Source organism: Ursus maritimus, unplaced genomic scaffold (genome assembly GCF_017311325.1).
Source record: "Ursus maritimus isolate PB19 unplaced genomic scaffold, ASM1731132v1 scaffold_20, whole genome shotgun sequence".
Lineage (NCBI taxonomy): Eukaryota > Metazoa > Chordata > Mammalia > Carnivora > Ursidae > Ursus > Ursus maritimus.
The window spans coordinates 47,946,741-47,971,150 of record NW_024424453.1 but is presented as its reverse complement, the minus strand read 5'-3'; the positions used below and the strand labels follow the sequence as shown (position 1 = coordinate 47,971,150).

Below are 24,410 nucleotides of genomic sequence, written 5' to 3'. Positions count from 1 at the left end.
CCTCATTTCCCTTATGATCATTCTCTATCCCCTGACACTGTTTAATGTTTTGTTTTTCTTTATAGTGCTCACGATTAACTGCAATCATCTTATATATTTATTTGTTTACTGTGTTGTCTCACCCACTAGAATATAATTGCACTGAGGGACAGGGATCCAAATCTTGCCCACCATAGCATCCCCAGTGCCTGGCAAGTGGAATCACTCAATATATATTTATGGACGGATGGATGGATGGATGGATGGAAGGAAGGAAGGAAGGAAGGAAGGAAGGAAGGAAGGAAGGAAGGAAGGAAGGGCTTTAAACCTCGTATGCACAATCACACAATGCAGTACAAATGACATGATCTACCTTTGTATGAATATTAAACTTTCCTCTTTCCCAAGAAGAGCAATGGTGTCTTTCCTGAGTGAAGGATCTAGTCCCATTTATGGTTAAATACTGAAAGAGAAATGCCCTCACCTTGTGGAACAAGTCTCAGAAAAAAACATTCAGTCAAGAGAAGAGACAACTTTCGATACTACCAGTTCATTGATAATGACTTTGATATTAAACTTCTGAGAGGTGCCAATTTTAATTGATGAAGTCACTCTGGACTTAAGTTTCATTAAATATTGCCTCTTCTGCATGAACCTTCCGAACCAAATCTTGTCTCTCTGAAGGAAATCGTAGCAATTTCCTGAGTATATATCGTTATCTTTCTTCCCAGAAAAAAACTTTTTCTTGTGCATCAGTTATGTTAGTGGCATTCCAACCACCTTGGAGGAGGCGAAACTGAAGGAAGGAAGGAGAGGAACAGGAGGTGACGACACAGGCACCAAGTGTGGCAGAGCCAAGATTTCGTCACAAGTATATTCTAATCATAAGACCCAGCCTACCAAGGGCCACCATCACAGACTTGAACATGCAGAGTTTTCTCAAGCTGGTGGATGGCAGACGAGGAACTCAGAAAGGTTACAAGCACGAGGGAGGTCTGACAACTGTTGCTGACGTAAAGATGGAGGGACCCGTGAGAAGAAATGTGGGCACCTAATGGAATACAAGGCAGCACAGAAACAAGGACTGGTCCTATAACTGTGTACCGGGGTGAATAATGGCCCCAAATGATATGTACAAGTCCTAACCCTCAGGACCTGTGAATGTGACCCTATTTGGAAGAGGCTTTGCAGATGTGACTAAGGATCTCAAGATAATTCAGGGTCAGCCTTAAACATAATGACAGATGTCCTTACACAAGAAAAGCAGAGGCAAATTCAAGGCAGACACAGGGGAGAAGGCCACGTGAAGACGGAGGCAGAGATTGGAGTGGACGTTGCTATAAGCCCAAGATTGCTGGCAGCCCTCAGAAGCTAGGAGAGAGACATGGTTTCTCCCTCAGAGCCTCCAAAAGGAACCAACACTGCCAAGACTTTGACTTTGAACTTCTGACCTCCTGTACTGTCAAAGAATAAATTTCTGTTGTTTTAAGCCAGTCAGTGTGTGGTAATTCAGCCTTAAGAAACTAATGCAAACTACAAGAAACTGAATTCTGCCAACAACCTGACTGAGCCCAGAAGCAGGTTTCTCCCATCGTCTGCAGGCAAGGACTCAGCCCAGCAGACACCTGACTTCAGTGGCGTGAGATCCTGAACAGAGAACCCGGTCACGCTGTGTCAGACTTCCCACCTACAGAGCTAAGTAGATGTTGATTTAAGCCACTAAGTGTGTGATAATTTGTTATGCATCAATATGTATCTAATGGAATATTTAGAGTTTAATATTCTTATATTATCACATTAGTTAATACTCATGATGCAATGTTACAAAGAAGTTTTAATGGCGAGCATCTTTTTTCTTGTTCCTGATCTTAACGGAAAAGCCCTTGAGTAGTATTTCAAAACTGTGATCAAAAGAGTTCTGGGAGATGGTAATGGATAAGCATAGGAAATAGTGTCTTAAGGTCATAAAATATTGAGAAACACTAAGATTCAGTGTTTCTGAAGTTAAATGGGTGAATTGTGAAATTCAAAAGCCAAGGAATAGTAAACACACAGAACGTTTCAGAAAGAACATGTGTTCTGTGGCAGGTTTATGAACATTACACAGGCACACTGCTGAAGGAAGTTGGCTTCGGTATTGAATTTATACTTAACCAAATATTTCTATTTGCAGGACTTACAGACTTCTTCAGTTAAAAAATATTAATGTCTGACATATTTGGCTCTATCAGACAGCACATGTTCCATAGAGGCTGTGCCTGTCTTGGTCATTATTATGTTCCCAGAAACTAGAAATATGCCTATAGGGTAAGATGAACTCAATTAGTACCAGTGAATAAATAAGCTGATTAGGAGAAAAAACATTCTCTCCCCGGCTCACTTCATGTAACTACCCCATGCAGGTATCCACTGGAAATAAGCTGACCCGATTACTGCTTACTACTCTGCCCCTTCCACACTTTTGCGTGCCCCAGTCTTGCCTAGAAGACCCACTGCTTTTCTACGCAACCCTATCTAGATTTCAAAATCTAACTGAAATACCACCTCTCTATTCATGGTATTATAATTCTTCACAAGAAAAGGCACTAAACAAATACTTACAACTGAAGTTCATCTCTTCAGAAAGCAAAAGAAGGGCACTGCGAAGAGGTAACACTTCTTTTATATTAATTCATTAATTTATACCGAAAACAATCCACCCAGGATATTTATGAGACATGGGGTGATGGTTAATTTTATGTGTTAACTTGACTGGGCCACAAGAGCACAGTTATTTGGTCAAACATCATTCTGGGTCTGTCTGGGTGAGGTTAACATTTGAGTCAGTAAACTAAGTAAAGCAGATTGCCCTCCCTAATGTGGGTGGGCCTCATCCAATCAGTTCAAGACCTGAGTAAAACAAAAAGGCTGAGTGAAAGGGAACTCCTCTGTCCTATTGCCTTGAGCTGGGACATTGTTCTTTGGCTGCCTTTGGACTGGAAACATCAGCTCTTCTTGAGTCTCCAGCCTGTCAGCGTTCAGACTGGTATATACCCTACAAGCTATCCTGGTTCTCAGGCCTTCAGACTCAAGCCAGAACTACACCATTGGCTCTCCGGGTCTCCAGCTTGCTGACTGCCAGTCTCAGGACTTCTCAGCCTCATAGTCATGGGAGCAAATTTCCTTTTCGTAAATCTCTTTCTCTCTATATATACATCCTATCAGTTCTATTTCTCTGAGAACCATAACTAATATTTAATAAGATATTTATTCTTACAACTGAGTTTTCATTCATAGCACTAGCAGTTCTGACAAGCACCTGGAACACAGGTATTACATGGTATTTAACAAGATTAAATTACTGTCCTCCCTGAACATTGTGTTAAAGCTTTTAGAAAAGACATCCACTGTTTCCTGAGGATCAACACCCAGGAGCCATTTAACCACCAAGTAGAAAGAGCCTCTCTGAGAACAAAGCCACATAGCTGTAGGCTGAGCAGAGGGATGGTGAGAAAAACACAAACACCAAGACTGTCGACATCACTCACACCCCTGAATCCAGCTATATTTAATATCAGCACAAGCTCCTAATGTGAACACATGATTATTTTCCAAATTAATTTGAGGGTTACTGTTTGCAAATAAAATAGTCTTAACTAATATAACACTTTTTGTGTAAAAACTGAAGCCTACAGTATATGCGCATGAAAAGCCTATCCCCTTGGCTTTAGCCAAAGTATTAAGGTCAAAGAAAGATTAAAACTTAAACACAATTATGGGGCACCTGGATGGCTCAGTCAGTTAAGCATCTGCCTTCAGCTCAGGTCATGATCTCAAGGTCCTGGGATCCAACCCCATATTGGGCTCCCTGATTAGCAGGGAGTCTGCTTCTCCCTCTCCCTCTGCTGCTCCCCCTGATTGTGCTCTGTCAAATAAACTCTTTAAAAAAAAAAAAAGAAAACTTTAATAAAATTAAAAATATGGATGTTATGGGGCGCCTGGGTGGCTCAGTTGTTAAGCGTCTGCCTTCAGCTCAGGGCGTGATCCTGGCGTTCTGGGATCGAGCCCCACACGGGCTCCTCCGCTGGGAGCCTGCTTCTTCCTCTCCCACTACCCCTGCCTGTGTTCCCTCTCTTGCTGGCTATCTCTCTCTATGTCAAATAAATAAAATAAAAATCTTTAAAAAAAAAATGTGGATGTTAATATGTGCATTTGCCAAACTGAAGCCGATACCATGTCACTCTTATAAACTGTAGAAACTTCACAATTCTTTTATTAAAGTACAAGTGACATACAAAATTTTATTAGTTTCAGGTGTACATCACGGGATTCAATATTTTTGTACATTATAAAATGATCCCTGAGATAAGTCTAGTTACCACTATCTGTCACGTTATTAAAATATTATTGATGTTCTGTAAGCTGTACATGACATCCATGTAACTTATTTTATAACTGCAAGTTTATACCTCTTAACCCTCTTCACCTATCTCGCCTGCCCCTTCCCCCCTCCCCACCCTCTTCGGGTAACCAACAGTTTATTTCCTGTATCTACAAGGCTGTTTTTGTTTTGTTTAATTGTTTTGTTTTGTTAGATTTCACATATAAGTGAAACCATATGGTACTTGTCTTTCTCTGTCTTATTTCACTTAGCATAATATCCTCTAGGTCCACTCATGTTGTCACAAATGGCAAGATTTCTCATAATTCTTTTTTTTTAAGATTTCTCATAATTCTTAAGCCATATATTTACCTACTCAATGAAGAACATGAATTTTCTATGATTAGCATTTCTAAGCTTATAATCACCAAGAGTTATCAAGATTTCTAGTTTTCTAGTCAAGGTTAAATGAATGCATTAGATTTCATTTTTAAGTTTTATTTAACATTTACTGAGCCCTTACTATATATGCCGGGTAGGCACAATCAGCAATACCTATTTTAATGGCCACTTTACATCTCTGAAGTATGTACTATTACTACTATTATTGTACTATCACGATCTGCCTTTAAAGGTTACTAGGAGAGATTATAATAATGTACCAGTGCTACTACTGTCAAGAGTTCACCGTGCCCCACATACTGTACTGTTTTATAAGAGGCATCCCATTTAATCCCCACAACTATCTTCTGAGTTAGACCCTATTGTCCCCATTCTGCAGATTAGAAAACTGAGGCCAAGAGAATGAAATGTAGAGCCAAGATCTACACATCACGTCAGAGTCAGTCAGCTTTGAAAGTGTCCGCACACCATATCCCAACCAATTTCATAATATTATCTAAAGTGGATTTCAAATTGCTTAATGAAAACCTGCACTCATCTACGTTACTTCTGTTCTTGAATTGCCATGTGGTTTCGTTTGTATTTTCCTCTGTAATTCCTCATCTCTGGGAAAAGTAAAGATACACATTACAGGAAGTACACAGTATTTATTCAAGCTCAGAGGAGTAAAACAAAAGCACGGAATTATAGATTTAACACTTTTCATTTTACAAACTCTTCCAAAAGTGGGCAGACTTCAGATAGGAAGAAATTTTATTTCAAATTTGCATGGGTGTTAACCAGCTATTAGTAACCCGTGAAGTCCTCACCAGTCAGGATGGCTAAAATTAACCACTCAGGAAACGGCAGATGCTGGCAAGGATGTGGAGAAAGGGGAACCCCCCTACGCTGTCGGTGGGAATGCAAGCTGGTGCAGCCACTCTGGAAAACAGTATGGAGGTTCCTCAAAAGTGGAAAATAGAGCTACCCTACAACCCAGCAATTGCACTACTGGGTATTTACCCCAAAGATACAAATGCAGTGATCAAAGAGGGACCTGCACCCCAATGTTTACAGCAGCAATGTCCACAATAGCCAAACTACAGAAAAGAGCCCAGATGTCCATCGACAGATGAATGGATAAAGAAGATATATATACAATGGAATATTACGCAGCCATCAATAAAAACCTGAATCGTGCCATTTGCAATGATGTGGATGGAACTAGAGGGTGTTATGCTAAGTGAAATAAGTCAATCAGAGAAAGACAATTATCATATGATCTCACTGATAATGTGGAATTTAAGAAACAAAACAGAGGATCATAGGGGAAGAGAGGAAAAAGTAAAACAAGAAGAAATCAGAGAGGGAGACAAATCATCAGAGACTCTTAAGCATAGGAAACCACCTGAGGGTTGCTGCAGGGGTGGAGGGTGGGGGATGGGCATTAGGAGGGCACAGGATGTAAGAGCACTGGGTATAAGACTGATGAATCACTGACCTCTACCTCTGAAACCAATAATACATTGTATCTCGATTGAACTTAAATAAAAATAAATTTAAAAAAAATTTTTTTAAGTAACCTGTGAAGTCCTGTTAAAGGAAATCCTGTCTCTACCATGGGGGCACATCTCAGGTCCTGAGAAATGCTTCTCTACAAGCTGTTAGACAGCAGATATCCAAAGTACATCTTTCAAAAATTGCATTTTTCACAAAAAATATATTTGTAGGCATTTTCTTATCAGAAAGATGCATATAATTACATATGGTTTAGAAGTGTAAGATGGCACTGAAAGCATGAATTAATCCCTTGAGAGAAGGTTCTAATCTTATGTTTACCCATATGAGTACAAACATACACACTCAGAGATAACAAAGGGAGCCAAAAATACATTTACTGATAGTTTCTCGCATGAGAAAGTTTAAATTTTTTTCTTCTATAGATAACCACTTCCTTACTTTGGGTATCAAAAGTACTCTTACAGTACACATTCATGACCAGGAGTCTCCCCGAAACCCACGGCAGCAGTGCAGGGATAGGAGAAACAGAGTCTGGCTCTGGAAACCAAGCCATCACAGATCAAGCTCCAAGCAGTCCCGACAGGCCCCTCTGCAGGAAGAGGGCTCATACACACTGGCCACGCACCCCCTAAGACGAACCTTCCTAAACCGACGATGAGTGGTTGAGTGCTACGGAATATAATCAGATCTGGCGTCTATATAGTGTGGAAATGAATTTTGTCTTACACGAGAGCCGGTGATCTGGGGAAGCACGACAAACTGAAGGGAGCATTTGGTGAAACTGCCACTCCTGAAACCCTGTTGAGCTCAGAGAGCCTGGGCCCTGAAGGAAGCCGTGAGTAGGCAGGCACACAGGTCCAGGACATGCAATCCAGCATCTGCTGAATTCTGTAAAAATTTTCTTTAACAGTGATAGCTGGCATACGTTTTTCAACTTCAGTTCCAGGCATACTTAAGAGATATTGTGTGTTCCATCCCAGACCATCACAGCAAAGCAAATGCGGCAAGAAAACAGGTCAAATGAACTTTTTGGTTGTCCAGCTTGTATAAAAGTTAATTCACACTATACTATATAGTCTATTAAGTGTGCAACAGCATTATGTCTAAAAAAAAAAAAAAATGCATGTACCTTGATTTAAAAAACCTTTATTACTAAAAAAGGCTAACCGTCATCTGAGCTTTCAGCAAGTCATAATCACTGATCACAGATCAACATAACAAATAAAATAATAAAGCTCGAAACATTGTGAGGATTGCCAGACTGTAACCCAGAGACACGAAGTGAGCAAATACTATTGGAAAAAATGGTGCCAACGGACTGGCTCAACGGAGGGTTGACCTTCAATTGTGAAAGATGTAACATCCACGAAGCACAATAAAGCAAAGCATAATAAAACAAGGGAGCCCTGTACTTCTGTTTGATAAGACTCACGGTGAGGCAAAGAAAACTTCAATGTCCCTCAATTATAAGATGTCGTTTTAGAGTTTCACACATTTGCACTGGGTCCTCTCAGTCGTCATCCTCCTGTGTGTTTGCTACGTGAACCGTGGAGTCAAAGGAAAAAAATAACACCCCATTCTGTTAATTAATAGTCATTACTTGTTCTAGTACCACCCACCCACCCACACCTCCCCCCCACCAAAATACCCTGTTTGTAAATAAGCTTAATTTTCATTCCAAGAGTTTGGGGTGAAGGAAGATTTCTTTCCATCTCTATTATTTCAGAGCAGAGCCAGGAAACGTCCCGATTGCATGTTCCAATAGTCCTGTAATGTTGACCTTGAATAATAAACCTTACCCCTCCGGACAGAACACCTGTAAATCTGCAAAACCTCAGAGTCATGGGCCTTAGGGAACACAGCTAAGGCTCTAAATGGATTCTCCTGGGATCTATGCAGTATAGTAGCACAGGACACCGAGACCCCAACTCCATCATTGGACCTGATTTGACAGAAGCATCCTGGACATTCTACACTTCTCTATATGAATGCAGCACGTGTGACTTACTGGGGAAGTAAGACGTCTCTAATGAGAGCCAGCAGATTGCTGTCAAAGTTGACATTTGCCTCCTTCTTGCCATCCCCAACCTCCTGGTTCACGAGTAGAGATGTGGTTTCTGAGAGCAACCGCAAGCTGAAGAGTCTCCACTCCACTTGAAAGGGAAAAAAAAAAATGCCAAGAATGTGAGTACATGGAGAGGGAATGAAAACAGAATGTGTACCTAGTGGCATTCTCGTTGATGTGGTCACACTTACCATTTTGGCTCTGAACCAAGGACACCAAGGGTGGCAGGATATAATCAACAACCTTAAAGAAAAGACATAAAAGACTTGGTTCCAATTTTTTAAATCACAAAACTGGTTATTAACTACTATCTGTGCTTTTTGCACTGACAGAATCACTAATCAAAAGAGGGGGAAAATCAAAAAAAAAAAAAAAGAGGGGGGGGAATCAACAGCTAAATGTATTCTGGATTTAAACTCTGCGTGACATTTAATAAGCCACCAAGCTCATTTAACTCTGAAAAAGTCCTCAGGTCAAAATGACATTATGATCATCAAAACAGTAATCTATCAAATCTTCAGACTTTACGAAAGGAACTTTACTGTATAACATAAAATCTGGTTGGCATGGGTTGACATTAAACCACCAAATTAATATATATAAGCTGGTGATCATTACTCAAGTTTAAAGTACACAATCAAAATATTGGGGGAAAAGGAGATACCCAATCCTCACGCTTTATTAAATACATCAAAGAGCCATGACAAGTTAATCTTGGGTGTTTTTAGAAACTGATTCAAAAGATGTAAATCCACTACACAAACCACCTCTAGGATTTCCTCGTTATTTCACACAGAGCAAAATCAAATATGGTTTGAAACCTACTCCAAAATAACAAAATTATTCCCCTGGGCAAAAACAAACAATGAAGAAAGGACAAATCATTTCCACAATCTAATTTGGAAACCTACTCCTTCGTTTGATGAACAATTTTGGCAACAATAAGCAAAACTCCTATTGTTTACAACTGAATTTATTCCTGACCCTGAAATATGTATTTGTTCTCTCCACACTGATAAAAGGGCAGGAGAAGCTGGTCACAGCCCACCAATACCATCTTGTTGTCCAAACCAATGAAAGGAAGCTCAACACAGGTAAAGATCTCCACACATGAGTAGTGGCCCATCAGCGTGAACCTATTCCAGCTCTACCTTATGTAATAAGCTTCTATATATCTTGATATTTTTGCAAGAACCTTAAGAACCAGAGATGTTTTGTTTATCCTCTTCCATTAAGTGATGTCACATCACTCAAAGCATAGATGTCATGCTCTACTAAGGAATCCTGACAGCTCTAAACTCACAATGATGTCAAAAGCAAAAACCATGCAAAGGAAAGAAATATATCCTACTCTGAACACCTATCAACATGATCAACCCCTATCTTAAAGGTTTTAAAGAAGTGGGACTGACATAAATGATCTAAGTGTCCAATTCAAGTTTGAAAAACAGTTAAGCACGGTCAAAAAGCAAGATCGTCAGACAGATGATGAATAAACAAATATCAACAATATTCCTATATGCCTACAGTAACCAATTAAATAACATAATTAAGATATGATCTACAAGAGCAATAAAATTATAAGGTATCTATGATATTATGACTTCTACAGAAAAACAGGTAGAAAATATTTACAGGTACAATCACCATTGGTAGACTTCTGAAAAAACCTTGGAAGTTGTCCCAAACATCTTTACAACAAGAAAATTGCTAAACAAAATCAACAACTCTTCTCAGAAACATCAGAGAACTTAGATCACAGAACAAACTGCTGCCCCAAACACTGAAGAACCAGGCAAATACAGAGAATCACAACTTAAGAGGAGCATAAATCGCCACTGGAGCCAGCAACTGGTACAAAAACTGGAACGGTAACTAATCGTTGGAGCCTGAGCTTGGGGGATAAATATTCCTAGAGCCCAGCCTTAGTGGAGCCCCCACTTGCCCAGAATCCCCACTAGATTCATAAGGTGAAAATCAGAGGAACCCCCCCCCCATGCTGCCAGCAGAAGGAGGAAAAATTAACCACTCTGAAACATGCTCAGAGCATTCTTTTCTCCTCAACAAAGGCCTGGACACAGGGGACACTATTTTACCAGAACCTAACTGACCTCATTAGCCATCAGGGAAATTCAAATCAAAACCACACTGAGATACCACCTTACGCCAGTTAGAATGGCAAAAATGGACAAGGCAAGAAACAACAAACGTTGGAGAGGATGTGGAGAAAGGGGATCCCTCTTACACTGTTGGTGGGAACGCAAGTTGGTACAGCCACTTTGGAAAGCAGTGTGGAGGTCACTCAAAAAGTTAAAAATAGAGCTATCCTATGACCCAGCCATTGCACTACTGGGTAGGAAGGAGCCGAGATGCCCTTCAACAGACGAATGGATAACGAAGATGTGGTCCATATATACAATGGAATATTACTCAGCCATCAGGAAGGACGATTACCCAACATTTACAGCAACATGGATGGGACTGGAGGAGATTCTGCTAAGTGAAATAAGTCAAGCAGAGAAAGACAATTATCATATGGTTTCACTCATTTATGGAACATAAGAAATAGCAGGGAGATCAGTAGGAGAAGGAAGGGAAGAACGAAGGGGGGGTAAACAGAAGGGGGAATGAACCATGACAGACTATGGACTCTGGGAAACAAACTGAGGGCTTCAGAGGGGACGGGGGTGGGGGATGGGATAGGCTGGTGATGGGTATTAAGGAGGGCACATATTGCATGGAGCACTGCGTGTCATACACAAACAATGAATCATGAAACACTACATCAAAAACTAATGATGTACTATATGGTGACTAACACAGCATAAAAAAAAGGAAGAAGAAGAAGAAGAAGAACCTAAATGACCTGCAAAGGACAAACCGAACTCTAGCACCTCCAAGCCTTCCTATCTCCCGTGTGGGGGGAAACAACTGAGAAGTACTTGTGAAGGTCGCTGACCAACGCACAGGCTCACAGAAGGAATCTAACCATAGGACTGTGGTATGCTTCCCCTCCCACCACAACATCCACAAGGTTCCTGTATAATAAACAGATTACAACTGAGAGAGTTGCAAGACACAGGTTTTATGTCAGAAGGAGTTATTAGGGAAACCCAAAACAATAGGAGAGACAAAAACAAGGATGCTGGAAGGAATTTTACCCTCTGAAACCACAGGTTCAGCAAACAGTGAACAGAACCTGGCTTCAAGCCACACACATACAATCTCACACTAAAGACTCATTTATCTCAGTTCATTTTACCCGACAGGTCATGCTGGAGTGAAATATTCCAAGTTGAGAGAAAAAAACCACCAGCTTAGAATTCTGAGTGAAATTATCTCTCAAAAGTAAAGGTAGAAATAAAGGTTTTCTCACACTAACAAAAATGGAAGAAATTTCCTGCCAGTGGACCTGCCTTGCAAGAAATGTTTTAAAAAGTTCTTCAGAGAGAGGCACCAAGCTGGCTCAGTCCGAGGAGCATGTAACTCTTGATCCTGGGATTGTGAGTTCAAGCCCCACATTGGGTGGAGAGATTACTTGAAAATAAAATCTTTAAAAAAAAAAAAAAAAGCTCTTCGGAGAGAAGAAAAATGATGTAGGTCAGAAACTCATATTTCTGTATCAGAGAAGAAACAAATGAAGGTAACATATAGTCATTGATGAGAAGACTCAGAGAGGTCAACTCTCTTCAAATTAATCCATAATTCCAATGTATATTCCAAGGAGGTTTTCATGAACTCCTCATATTGATTCCATAATGTATTTGGAAAGTAGTGATACTGCTATAGAAACAGAAAGTTGGATGGAAATTTAGAGGGACACACTAGTGTTTGAGCAAGGCTTGACTCTGAGTAAATTTTCCTCTTTCTCATTCTTGAAGCCTCTCCCTTCCCCTCACTAGTTTTTCTGTAGAATCCTTTGTTCCAGGAACTCAGTATCGATACTGACATCTCGCTCACCCCAACGTATACTAATAATCGAGACTCGGGTGGCCGCACCAGTGCTAATCATAAGACCACCTTGACATGATGAAGACAGCTGGCAGAATGTGTATCAGATTCCTCTTGGAACCACCCACATCCTGTATTTTCCTGTAAAACCCCTCAGCCTTTTACCCTGGATGGGCTTGTAGCCTTGGAGGCATTAGCCTACTATAGCAAAGTAATAAACTGTCTTCCTTCTTTATACACCAACTCTCCTTTGTGTTACATTTTGGCTCTGGAGCACAGAGGCTGGTTTCAACAACAGAAGAGAAACAAGAATAATAAAGAATTTTCAAGAAATCATGGGCAGGGATGATTTACCCTACGAAGTTTCCAGGTTTACTGTAAAGAAAATAAAGTGGTACAAGCATAGGGCTAGACAAAGAGATTTATAGACTATATTGGAGAGGCCAGAAACAGACGCATATGGAAACTCAGCAAAAGGAAGCGAGAGCATTAGCAACAGTGCAAAAACATATAGACTATTCGTTTAAGGTTTAGGTATAATTAGCTATCTATTTGGTTAAAAAAAATACCAGAGAATACAAAAAAAAAATGATTACAGGAGTATTAAAGATCTAACCGTTAAAAAGAAAGGCTTTTAAAGGAAAATATAAGAGCACAGTTTTATGATACTAAAGTAGGAAAGGACTTCTTAAATAACCTCTCAAAAGTATAAATTGAAATAAAAAAAATTGTATCAGATGAGTCCCCATAAACAAAATGAGAAGAAAAGCCACTGGCTAGGAGAAATTTCTACAATCTCCATACCTGACAATGGATTAATACGTGGAATACAAGAAAAAAAAATCAACGGGAAAAAGATGAACAATCCCTAAAACTGGAACAAGTGGTTCCCAAAAGAGAATACCCAAACAGCCAACAAATATGGCAGAACTACTCAAACCCACTAATGATCAGAGAAATGAAAATTAGAACACTGTGATACCGATTTACATATATCCAGTTAAGAAATCACATTAATACCAAGAACTTGCAAAACTGGGGGGGGGGCATCGGTACTCACATACCACAGTAAATAAGTAAATTGGCACAACAACGAATTTCACGGCACCAACCAGAGCTGAAGATGAACACACCCTACAACCCAGCAGTTTCACGTCATGTGACACAATCAAAGATCCTCATTGAAGATCTGATTTCAAGAGTTCAAAAATAGAATGGGTAAATCTCTCATCATTGTATTTCATTAAAGCAATCAACTTGAGAAAAGATCCAGACGGCATAACACTATGTAGCCTGAAACAATACCTTAATCTTAAATACACACTAAATGTAAATTTCAGTATTAAAAATATATTTCATCAGTTTTAAAAGAAGAAATCTAGTTCATTATAATATCATTCAATTTTTTAATTAACAGTTTTCCTTTGAATGACTGAAGGCAATTATAATTGTATTCCAGGATGATACAAATTTTAATCCTTCCAATAGAGAATGATCCTTTAGAAGAAATATCAGGTAGAGGATGGATAATGAAGAAATAAAATGCTTGCTATAATACGTAAATGAAAACTACAAGACAATGCAGAAGATTATTTGACTATTCACCTTTAATTCATATTTTTGCTGAACAATGACAGTTGATTACATTATCAAATGAAAACTACCCATAAAGACACACACTGAAAAATAGAAATAAAATTACACTGAAAATGTCTGGATGCTTACCAATTTGAGCAAGGCAAGGGAGATAAAAACTGAAAAACAGTTTCATCCGTTTTATATATATTCTATTCAACAACTACATAAATCAAAATAATAAATAGTTTTAAGGAAAAGATCACTGGTTTTCAAATCCTAACAAGGAAAAGACCACATTCCTTTGGCAAAATGCTCACTTAAAATTAAACATCAATGATTCAAGCAAAAAAGAACAGATGAAAATTAAAGTTTTAAAGTGTTAATTACTTTGGAGCATAGAGCAAAGAAACATATTTAGTTCTTGGAGTAGAATTTAGCAGAAAATACAAAGAAAATGTAACAATAAAAATCTAAGAAAATAAACCATTTTAGATATATTCCCATACAAATCAGAAGGGTTACTTATCTACTCTCAACAAAATGCAAGAAAAAAATCTGTAGAACTGATACATCTCAACATTTCTACAAATATTAAGTATAAGTAGACCCATATAAATACACACACACACACACACACACACACACACACACACACAAAGAGAAATGATTTCAATGAGCTTGCCATATGAAGGTACGGGGATTTTTATCACTACCACTCTCAAAACTTAACAGCTACTACGGGCTAGAAGGGAAACGAACACAAATGTAAAATAACTAGCATTACATAAATTGGAATGTGTGGGTGAGCCAGAGTTTCCTAGCAGAGGGCAAGGTGTATTTTGTTGTTACCGCTGACCTTGAAATAAGTAACTGCCAAGAGTTAGATTTACAGGCTTAGCGACCCATCCATATGAAGACTTGGGCCTTTTTCTTTTTTCTTTTTGAGATATTTAATTTACCTGAATTTATTTTGAAAACATCCAGATGAACCTTAAAACCTGGATATATAACCTACAAGATGGCAGTCAGAGCTGCGAAAGCAACTCTAAACTGAGAGAGCAGATTGGCTCATGATGACAAACTGAGCAAAATTCTAGCCTCTGGCCCCAAATCCCTAGAGGTCAGGGTCGCTCATGCACAGAGGGACGGAGGGGGACTACTGTAAAATAAAAGACCACAGCTCCAAGGGTGCTCAAAGTGAGGCAGCAGAGCATGGCTGGGTGGGGGAAAACCCCAGAAAAAAGCTCTTAGAAACACAGGATTGATGATTACTTGGGCCCAGCAGAGGGGCGAATTTGTTCTTTTTTAAAAATATATTGATACCTGTATTTCAGTACAAATGGTTTCCTATATATCCCTATGCAGTTTATTTACTTTGCCTTATGTATTTATTTTTTATAATTTTTTATTATGTTAGTCACCATACAGTACATCCCTAGTTTTGATGTAAAGTTCCATAACACTCAGTGCACCATGCAATACGTGCCCTCCTTAATACCCATCACTGGCCTATCCCATTCCCCACTCCCCTCCCCTCTGAAGCCCTCAGTTTGTTTCCCAGAGTCCATAGTCTCTCATGCTTCATTCCCCCTTCTGTTTACCCCCCCTTTCTTCTTCCCTTTCTTCTCCTACTGATCTTCCTACTTCTTACGTTCCATAAATGAGTGAAACCATATAATTGTCTTTCTCTGCTTGACTTATTTCACTTAGCATTATCTCCTCCAGTGCAGTCCATGTTGCTGCAAATGTTGTGAAATTGTTCTTTTTGATGGCTGAGTAATATTCCATTGTATATATGGACCACATCTTCTTAATCCAGTCATCTGTTGAAGGGCATCTCGGTTCCTTCCACAATTTAGCTATTGTGGACAATGCTGATATGAACATTGGGGTGCATATGGCCCTTCTCTTCACTATGTCTGTATCTTTGGGGTAAATACCCAGTATTGCAATGGCTGGATCATAGGGTAGCTCAATTTTTAACTTTTTAAGGGACCTCCACACTGTTTTCCAAAGTGGCTGTACCAACTTGCATTCCCACCAACAATGTAGGAGGGATCCCCTTTCTCCACATCCTCTCCAACATTTGTTGTTTCTTGCCTTGTCTATTTTTGCCATTCTGACTGGTGTAAGGTGGTATCTCAGTGTGGTTTTGATTTGAATTTCCTTGATGGCTAATGATTTTGAACATTTTTTCATGTGTCTGTTAGCCATTTGTATGTAATCTTTGGAAAAGTGTCTGTTCATATCTTCTGCCCATTTTTTGATTTATTTGTTTCACGTGTATTGAGTTTGAGAAGTTCTTGTAGATCTTGGATACTAGTCTTTTATCTGTAGTGTCATTTGCAAATATCTTCTCCCATTCCGTGGGGTGCCTCTTAGTTTTTTTGACTGTTTCCTTGGCTGTGCAGAAGCTTTTTATCTTGATGAAGTCCCACAAGTTCATTTTTTCTTTTGTTTCTCTTGCCTTTGGAGATGTGTCATGAAAAAAGGTGCTGTGGCCGATGTCAAAGAGGTTACAGCCTACGTTTTCCTCTAGGATTTTGATGGATACCGTATGTATTTAAAAAACATCTTTCCGAGAATGAGTTCACAGACTTCACCAGACTGCCAAGGCAGGAACAAACCAGAGCCGGATGCCAAGAACTCCACCCTGCTGGGCTCACTGGATTCTTGTACCCTTCCAAGGTACAAGAATTGCCCATCATTTCCAGCCAATACACTGATCTTTAAAAATGGAGCCATTTCACCAAAGAGAAGAATCCTTCTAACAAAGTGTCATCAAGATAAAGACACTTCACAGGTGTGAACTTCTGATTAGGGTCTTTCAAATGCTAACCAACCACCTCCTGAGGGTCTATTTGTGACAGCATATTTCACAGACAAACTAACCTTCCCTAGGGCAGACATTAAAACCGACTCATGCATATAATTTAATACCTCTATGATTAAGTATTTTCAAGTAAATTACTCTAAGTATCTCAAAATAATACGGGGAGAAACCTTAAAATGACTCACAAAATTATTTCACTTCTCTGCCCGGAATGCCCACTCCTCATCCAGGAGCCCACTCAGGAGTTAAATCCTACCTGTCTTCAAGATTTAGTCCAAGAATAAAATCGCCTCCTCCAAAAATCATCTCCAGACCCCGTCAGACTGAGTAGGGCTCTTGGCTGGACCCCATGCAAACCACCAATACAGCACTCTTCAAACCACGCGTGGTCCAATCTTAATTTTTCACATTGGTCTCTTCGTCCCAACCAAAACTGAACCTATTCAGAGCAGGGTCTGATTGTAGCTCGCTAGTGTAGTCTCAGTGCTTTGTTTTAAAGAGATGGTTTATAAAAGGTACTTACTATAAATATATGAGTGATAAATATGTAAGTGAACCAAAAACTTAAAAGTTTTTGGCAGTCCACTCATTACATCACTGCTATAACTCTATTCATATTAATTCATCCTATTAATATGAATCAGATGTAAAAAAAAAAAAGTTTTGAAACCTTTAAAAAGTATTTGTTTGGACGCCTCAGGGGCTCAGTCGGTTAAGCGTCTGCCTTGAGCTCAGGTCATGATCCCAGGGGCCGGGATCAAGTCCTGCCTTGGGCTCCTTGCTCCATAGGGAGTCCGCTTCTCCCTCTGCCCCTCCCCCCACTCGTTCTCTCTCGTTCTCTCCCTCTCAAATAAATCTTTAAAAAAAATAAAAGGTATTTGGCAATTTCTTTTAAAAAAGAAATAAGAAGGGGGGCGCCTGGCTGGCACAGCGGTTAAGCGTCTGCCTTCAGCTCAGGTCATGATCCCAGGGGCCGGGATCAAGTCCTGCCTTGGGCTCCTTGCTCCATAGGGAGTCCGCTTCTCCCTCTGCCCCTCCCCCCACTCGTTCTCTCTCGTTCTCTCCCTCTCAAATAAATCTTTAAAAAAAAAGAAAAAAAAAAGGAAAGAAAAACCTAATTTGATTTTATATCCTAGTTGTCAGCCAAGGTCACCTCAAACTTTAATTTTAAATAAAACTCTCAGGCCTGAATGCTATAAAAAATCTAACGGTCCTCTCCTAGATTTCTAGGAATTTACAGTGGTTTATTTACTTTCCCGTGCTTCACTGCCGACTCGGAGATTTTACTTACTCTAGTATTTTCTTAGCTTCTCACCCTCTCCTGCTGTTTGCTTCGGAGAGACTGACTATACAAATGAACGGTGGTCAGAATATCTGCGACAATTAGGACCCTGCCCCACAGCCTTGGCAGGAAGCGGGCGGGGAAGCCAAATTGCACCGCTGCAATCAGCTCTGGACGGTCAGGGCGTGGTGGACAACCCCCAGCTTCACTGTCTTCTGCACCCTGCGCCACGCCCAACTCAAGACTGGCCAGAGAAAGCCAAAAATGCTCCCCTAACCAATCCCATAGGAGGCCCTGTTTCTCATCAGTCTGCCTCCAGCTCCCCCATGCCAACCATGATATGCCTTTAGCCTTCCCCCCCACTGCCTTTTTTTTTACTCTTAAGTATTTACACCTTCTGCCCGCCTTTAAGCCTCTGCCAAATGCAAGTGATGGTGTTGACTTCCTTGCTACAGGAAGCTCCGAATCCACAGCCTCTGCCTGTCCTCATTCAGATGGTCTTTGCTGATCTCCACCTTTCTCACGGTACCATATAACACGGATGGACGCAGAACATGGTCCCTTTTTAAGGACTGAATTTAAAATCTCACAAGTTGCCAGTAGGTACACCAAAGTTCACGGTGATGCAGATTTTATAACATCATCACCAACAATCTGCAATTAAATATCAAACATCTGGTTTTAGTTGTGTTTGAATCACCTGCACCTTTTCCCACTAACCTTCTTCCTCCACAAGCTCTGGGGCTTCTGCCCTGTTGCCTATCTCTTCTAGGCTCCCCCTTCATTCCTGCCTTTTTTCCTCTTTTCTTCTCTCACTCACCTCCCACCCAATGCCTGTTCATTATTTATGCAGACAAATTTTACTTATCCTGCATCCCCCACCCCCTTTGTCCATCCAGGCTTCGAGGCCGCTCCTAGACCCCTACCTACAAAGGAAGTGGAAGTTCAATACAGACCCAACTATGGTCTAATGGTTATAAAAAAGCCATGAAAATGTTCCAAGGTGACAGCTTTTCTCTGTCTTCCAGTAGACCATACTGCCCGACATGCAAAGAGGAGGTCCCCCTCCACATAATCGGAGACCCACACTCCTCCCAGAGATCTCTGTCCATTCTCTCTTCCAAATATATTTTTAAACAGCATTCATGTGTTATTTTCTTCCTTAACACCCCCTGATTTTTTTATTAAGTTTTTAATTTTAATTCCAGTGTAGTTGACATACATGTTATATTAGTTTCAGGTGTACGACATAATGATTCAACAATTCTATACATAACACCCTTTGATTTTTATCTAAACCTGGGGCTAAGTTCCCTTAGAACCGGAGAAATTCAAATCCTGTATCATACCAACACAAAGAATGGTTAATCATGTTACAGAACGCTCCTTGATCTTAAAATCATATATGGAGAACGCAGTCTGACTCAGGATAAAACCCAATCTGCATTTTGAGAAGTCACATTATAACAGTATGCTTTCATGACAACCCAGTGCCAAATGGCAACAATACAACAGAGTAATGAAGAGGGAAAAGGGACAAAAACCCTCTTTACCAAACCACTTTGAAGTCACAGTGAGGAAACCATGAGAAAAATATCAGACCCTGTGTATGACAAAGAAAATGTCCTACACCTTCGATTGGCATGGCTTTGTTCACCAGTACGAGGTCTTCCTGCTAAAAACGAGAGACTGAACCATCGGAGACAATACATAGTGAGTACGTTTGGCTGCTGTGAAGTTAGATGGTTTGTTCATCAGCGCTCTCCTCTTCTAGAATCTTCCGCAGAATTTATAAATAACATATACACCATTTAAGTAAATACCACTGCAACTCTAGTCAAGCTACCCTGCACTAATGACTTCGATCATAAAATTCCACCACTCATTACTTATTTTAGTTGTATAGATAATACATTTGTTTATAGAGTAATCCAAGGAATTTTAATATTTAATTAATGCTTGCAGCATTGCTTTCCTAAAGACATTCACCTGTGGTAGAGGTCATTCAAGGACATGTCCTAAAAACAGAGCTGTATTTCACTTTTTTTAAAAAATGCAGATTCCTTAACATAATAAAAATTTTATTATGAAAAAAAATGCAGATTCCCAAGTCTAGAGACTTTTCACTTTTTTGCTCAAAAAGTGGGCAAAAGCCCATATTCATAACCTCCGTGTGCGTGTATGCACATTAGTTCCTGCTAATGATCCCCAGTGTCCCTAAAGAAATGAACACCTGTGGCTTAGCTCTGGGACGCATAAGCTAAACAATCACAAAGGCACTGAAATGTGTAAATAACACTCACATGGCCCAAGCTTACTTCGCTTGTTCTCACACTGATACCCGAGACGATACTTTATCCTCTAACAGACTTATTCTCCATTTTAAGAAATGATGAACATGAAGTCAGGCAGTTTTAAACTGTAAATAATCATGTAACCATATTCAAATTTTCTTCTTTTCACAAAGAAAAAAGCAACAATCTAACCTATGGAAAGTGTGTTTCTGAAATAATCATTTATGATGAAAGTATGCTTTATACTGTTATTTTTGTAGAGGGCTGTTTTTCCTTTATTTTTTTAATTTTATAGATGAAAGTACATCATTTGAAAAGTGAAGTTTACTATTCTAGGCACTCGATTAAAATTCTTACCCTACATTTGAAAATTAAGCACCACTTCCTTCATTGCAGCAGGCCTTGGAAAATCTGGTACTTCTGACAGCACAATAATTAACACGTTCACACCAACTGCCAGTCCCCTCTCCTCCACACAAAGTAATTGGACATACAGGGAAAACACACCTAACACATGAATTCTACCTCTTCTCATGGCAAAGCAGGTCATGCTTTTTGAGGAGAACAACTCAGAAAACTAGACGCAGCCTGCTTAAATCCGCTTTACAATATTAAATACCTAAAAAGATGTTAAGGAATTCCCAAGGAACAAGAGAGTGGCAAAACTTCAGAAGACTGGCGTTTGCTATTAGCAATACCGGGACTGGGAAACACGGGCACTCTCGTATACTATTGGGAGAAAAGCAAAATAGTAAACCCTGGGCATTTTTTTTAATGTTTTTTTTTATTATATTATGTTAGTCACCATACAGTACATCCCTAGTTTTGATGTAAAGTTCGATGATTCATTAGTTGTGTGTAACACCCAGCGCACCATGCAATACGTGCCCTCCTTACTACCCATCACCAGCCTATCCCATTCCCCCATCCCCCTCCCCTCTGAAGCCCTCAGTTTGTTTCTCAGAGTCCATAGTCTCTCCTCCTTCATTCCCCCTTCTGATTACCCCCCTTTCTTTATATCTTTCTTCCCCTACCGATCTTCCTAGTTCTTATGTTCCATAGATGAAAGAAATCATATAATTGTCTTTCTCTGCTTGACTTATTTCACTTAGCATTATCTCCTCCAGTCCCGTCCATGTTGCAGCAAATGTTGAGAACTCGTTCTTTCTGAGAGCTGAGTAATATTCCATTGTATATATGGACCACAACTTCTTAATCCAGTCATCTGTTGAAGGGCACCTCGGCTCCTTCCACGATTTAGCTATTGTGGACAATGCTGCTATGAACACTGGGGTGCATATGGCCCTTCTCTTCACTATGTCTGTATCTTTGGGGTAAATACCCAGTAGTGCAATGGCTGGGTCATAGGGTAGCTCAATTTTTAACTTTTTAAGGGACCTCCACACTGTTTTCCAGAGTGGCTGTACAAACTTGCATTCCCACCAACAATGTAGGAGGGATCCCCTTTCTCCACATCCTCTCCAGCAATTGTTGTTTCTTGCCTTGTCAATTTTTGCCATTCCAACTGGCGTAAGGTGGTATCTTAGTGTAACCATGGGCATTTATCCTTTGATCCCACAATCACCACTCTGGAAATGTGCCCTGAAGATACGCCTCCAACAATAGGATACTGCATATGCACGAGGTTATTTGTTTATAACTAAAAAAATATTTCATACTACCTTAATGTCCCCCAACACAGGAGATGGGTTGAATAACCTACGATCCATATACACACAGTGGAATACTATACTGCTCCAATGGAGAAACAGGAAGAGTTCAATGAACTGAAATGGAGTAATTTCCAACATCCATTATGAAATGAAAAAGTAAAGTGCAAAAGAATATAGCATGTTACCTTTTATATAAGAAGCAGAAATAGGACATCTGGTCTCTTCACAAAAAAGAAACACTGAAGGAGAAACCAGAAAACAATGAAGCCAGCTACCTGTAAGAGTGGGGAAGGTGTGCTGGAGCCGTGATGGGGTGGAAGGGATATATACCCAGGGGAAGGAAGTGACACTGCTCTGAATACATCTTTTTCTATTGCTTTGGCTTTTGGAAGCGTGTTAATCTTATCGTATTCAAAAAATAAAATCAGAAAGGATAGGAAGGGGAAAGAAAACCTACAACTGAAAGCAAACTGAAAACAATCAACTGCATTTCAGATGAGCATGATAACCGCACTACAAGGGGAGGAAGGGAACTAATCCAAGTACCTTATGAACACAGCATTGAGTATACAGCCCCCGTCTTGCTTGGGTGACATCTGGGAGGCAGAGGAGAGGGAGGAATTCCCTCCCTGATTCCCTGATTTCGTTAGGTTTGTTTTTGTACTGGTGAGAGTAAAGCAATTCTGCAACAATTTCAGATGCATTATACAATTAAGCAAATGAGAGAATGTGATGTTGTTGGAAGCCAGAATTTTTACAAAGGAAGAAAGGACACACAAATATGAAATGGGGGAAGGCAAGAAAGAACCATGTGGACAAGGACTGGATTTGAAGGTATTAATGTGAATTTATGATTTCAAAATACATATATGTGTGTGTGTGTGTGTACATACAAGTATATGCAAGCACGCATATAAGTGTGTCGTCTACATTTCGTAGAGGCTAAGACATCCTAGGAAGAAGGAGCACACTTAGGGCCCTAACTAACTAATGTCACCTCCCATGAAAAGGAGCCAGGGCTCCTCAGAGAATTGACTGGGAAATGACTGGGCCAGGGTAGGGAAGCTGGAAGCTAGAAGCTGAAGCAAGAAGATCTTGTTGTGCCAAAAAGTTAAAAAAAGAAAAAATATCACTCAAAAAATGATGGGATATGGCACAAGGACACAGGAGTCAACTTGAAAGGCTTTACACTGGCCAAGGCTGGTATAATTTGAGCACCTACTAGTAATGAAGCCATTGCTAAAAACTGGAATCTGCAGTACACAGAATGACGGCAGACAGAAAGATCCTTATCCCTGAAACCTGATAATTCCTTATTTTACACACCAAAAGTGATTTTGTAGATGTGATTGTGTCAAGGATCTTGAGATGAGGTGTTCATCCTGGATTAGACAGGTTAGCCGAATGTAATAACAAGACCCCCTTAGAAGAGGGAGAAAGGAGGGTCAGAGTCAGAGAAAGAGATGTGTCAACAAAAGCAGAGGTCAGTGGGGCACCTGGGTGGCTCAGTGGGTTAAGTGTCTGACTCTTGGTTTTGGCTCAGGTCATGATCTCAGGGTTGTGAGATCAAGCCCTGTGTCAGGCTCTGCACTGGGCATAGAGCCTGCTAAAGATTCTCTCTGGGGGGAGAAAAAAAAAAGCAGAAGTCAGAGAGAGAGAGAGAGAGAGAGAGAGATTTGAAGATGCTACATGGCCATCCTTGAAGATGGAAGAAGGGGCCATAAGCCAAGGAATACAGGCAGCCCCTGGAAGCTGGACAAGGCAAGAAAAAAGAATTTTTCCCTTACTGCTTCCAAAAGGAACACAGGTATGCTGACACCTTGATTTTAACCCCACAGACCCATTTTGTACTTCTGAACTCCAAAACCCTAACATAATAAATTTGTGTTGTGTTAAGCCACTACAGTTTTGATAATTTGTTACAGAAGTCACAGGAAATTAATACAGAATATAAGTCCATACCAGTGACTGATTAATAGATATGCTAATTCATACCAGTTACTTCGCAAAAAAAGAAAAAAGGCTTATACTTACCAAGATCTAAACACTTTTTAACTTAATTTATGAAAAATATTTTTATATTTATGTAACTTTTTAATTCAATATAACATACATACATATATAAAGGTATACTAATCCTAGCCATATGTCTCAGTTAACTTTCACAAGATGAATAGACTCATGTAACTAGCACCTGGATCAAAAAAACACTTTACCAGCCCCCTCCAGTCACCACCTGCCCCAGGAATAACCACTACCCTAACTTGCAATACACAAACCTGTTTTTAAATTTAATGCAACTTTCTTATGATATTTTGTATTTGCCATCTTTGTCTCAGTATTAACGTTGTGAGATTTATCCACGTTCTTAAGTATAACTATAAATCATCCATTTTCTTTGCTACACAGTATTCCATCATAGGACTAAACCATAATTTGTTTATCCATCAGATTGTTGATGACGGACATTTGGATAGCTCCCTGTTTGGAGCT

The 24,410-nt window shown here is 39.9% G+C and overlaps 1 protein-coding gene across 4 annotated transcripts in view; it reads right to left on the bottom strand.

Moving 5' to 3' along the window:
• The window catches only part of ULK4 (unc-51 like kinase 4), a 596,079-nt gene that overhangs the window by 371,748 nt on the left and 199,921 nt on the right, over window positions 1-24,410 (bottom strand). For all 4 annotated transcript variants that reach the window (XM_040636925.1, XM_040636927.1, XM_040636926.1 and 1 more), the window contains 2 exons: window positions 8,498-8,549; window positions 8,250-8,394 (listed from right to left, as the gene is read on the bottom strand). In XM_040636925.1, the coding sequence (XP_040492859.1) occupies window positions 8,250-8,394; window positions 8,498-8,549 (197 nt within the window). The remainder of the gene's footprint in view (window positions 1-8,249; window positions 8,395-8,497; window positions 8,550-24,410) is intronic.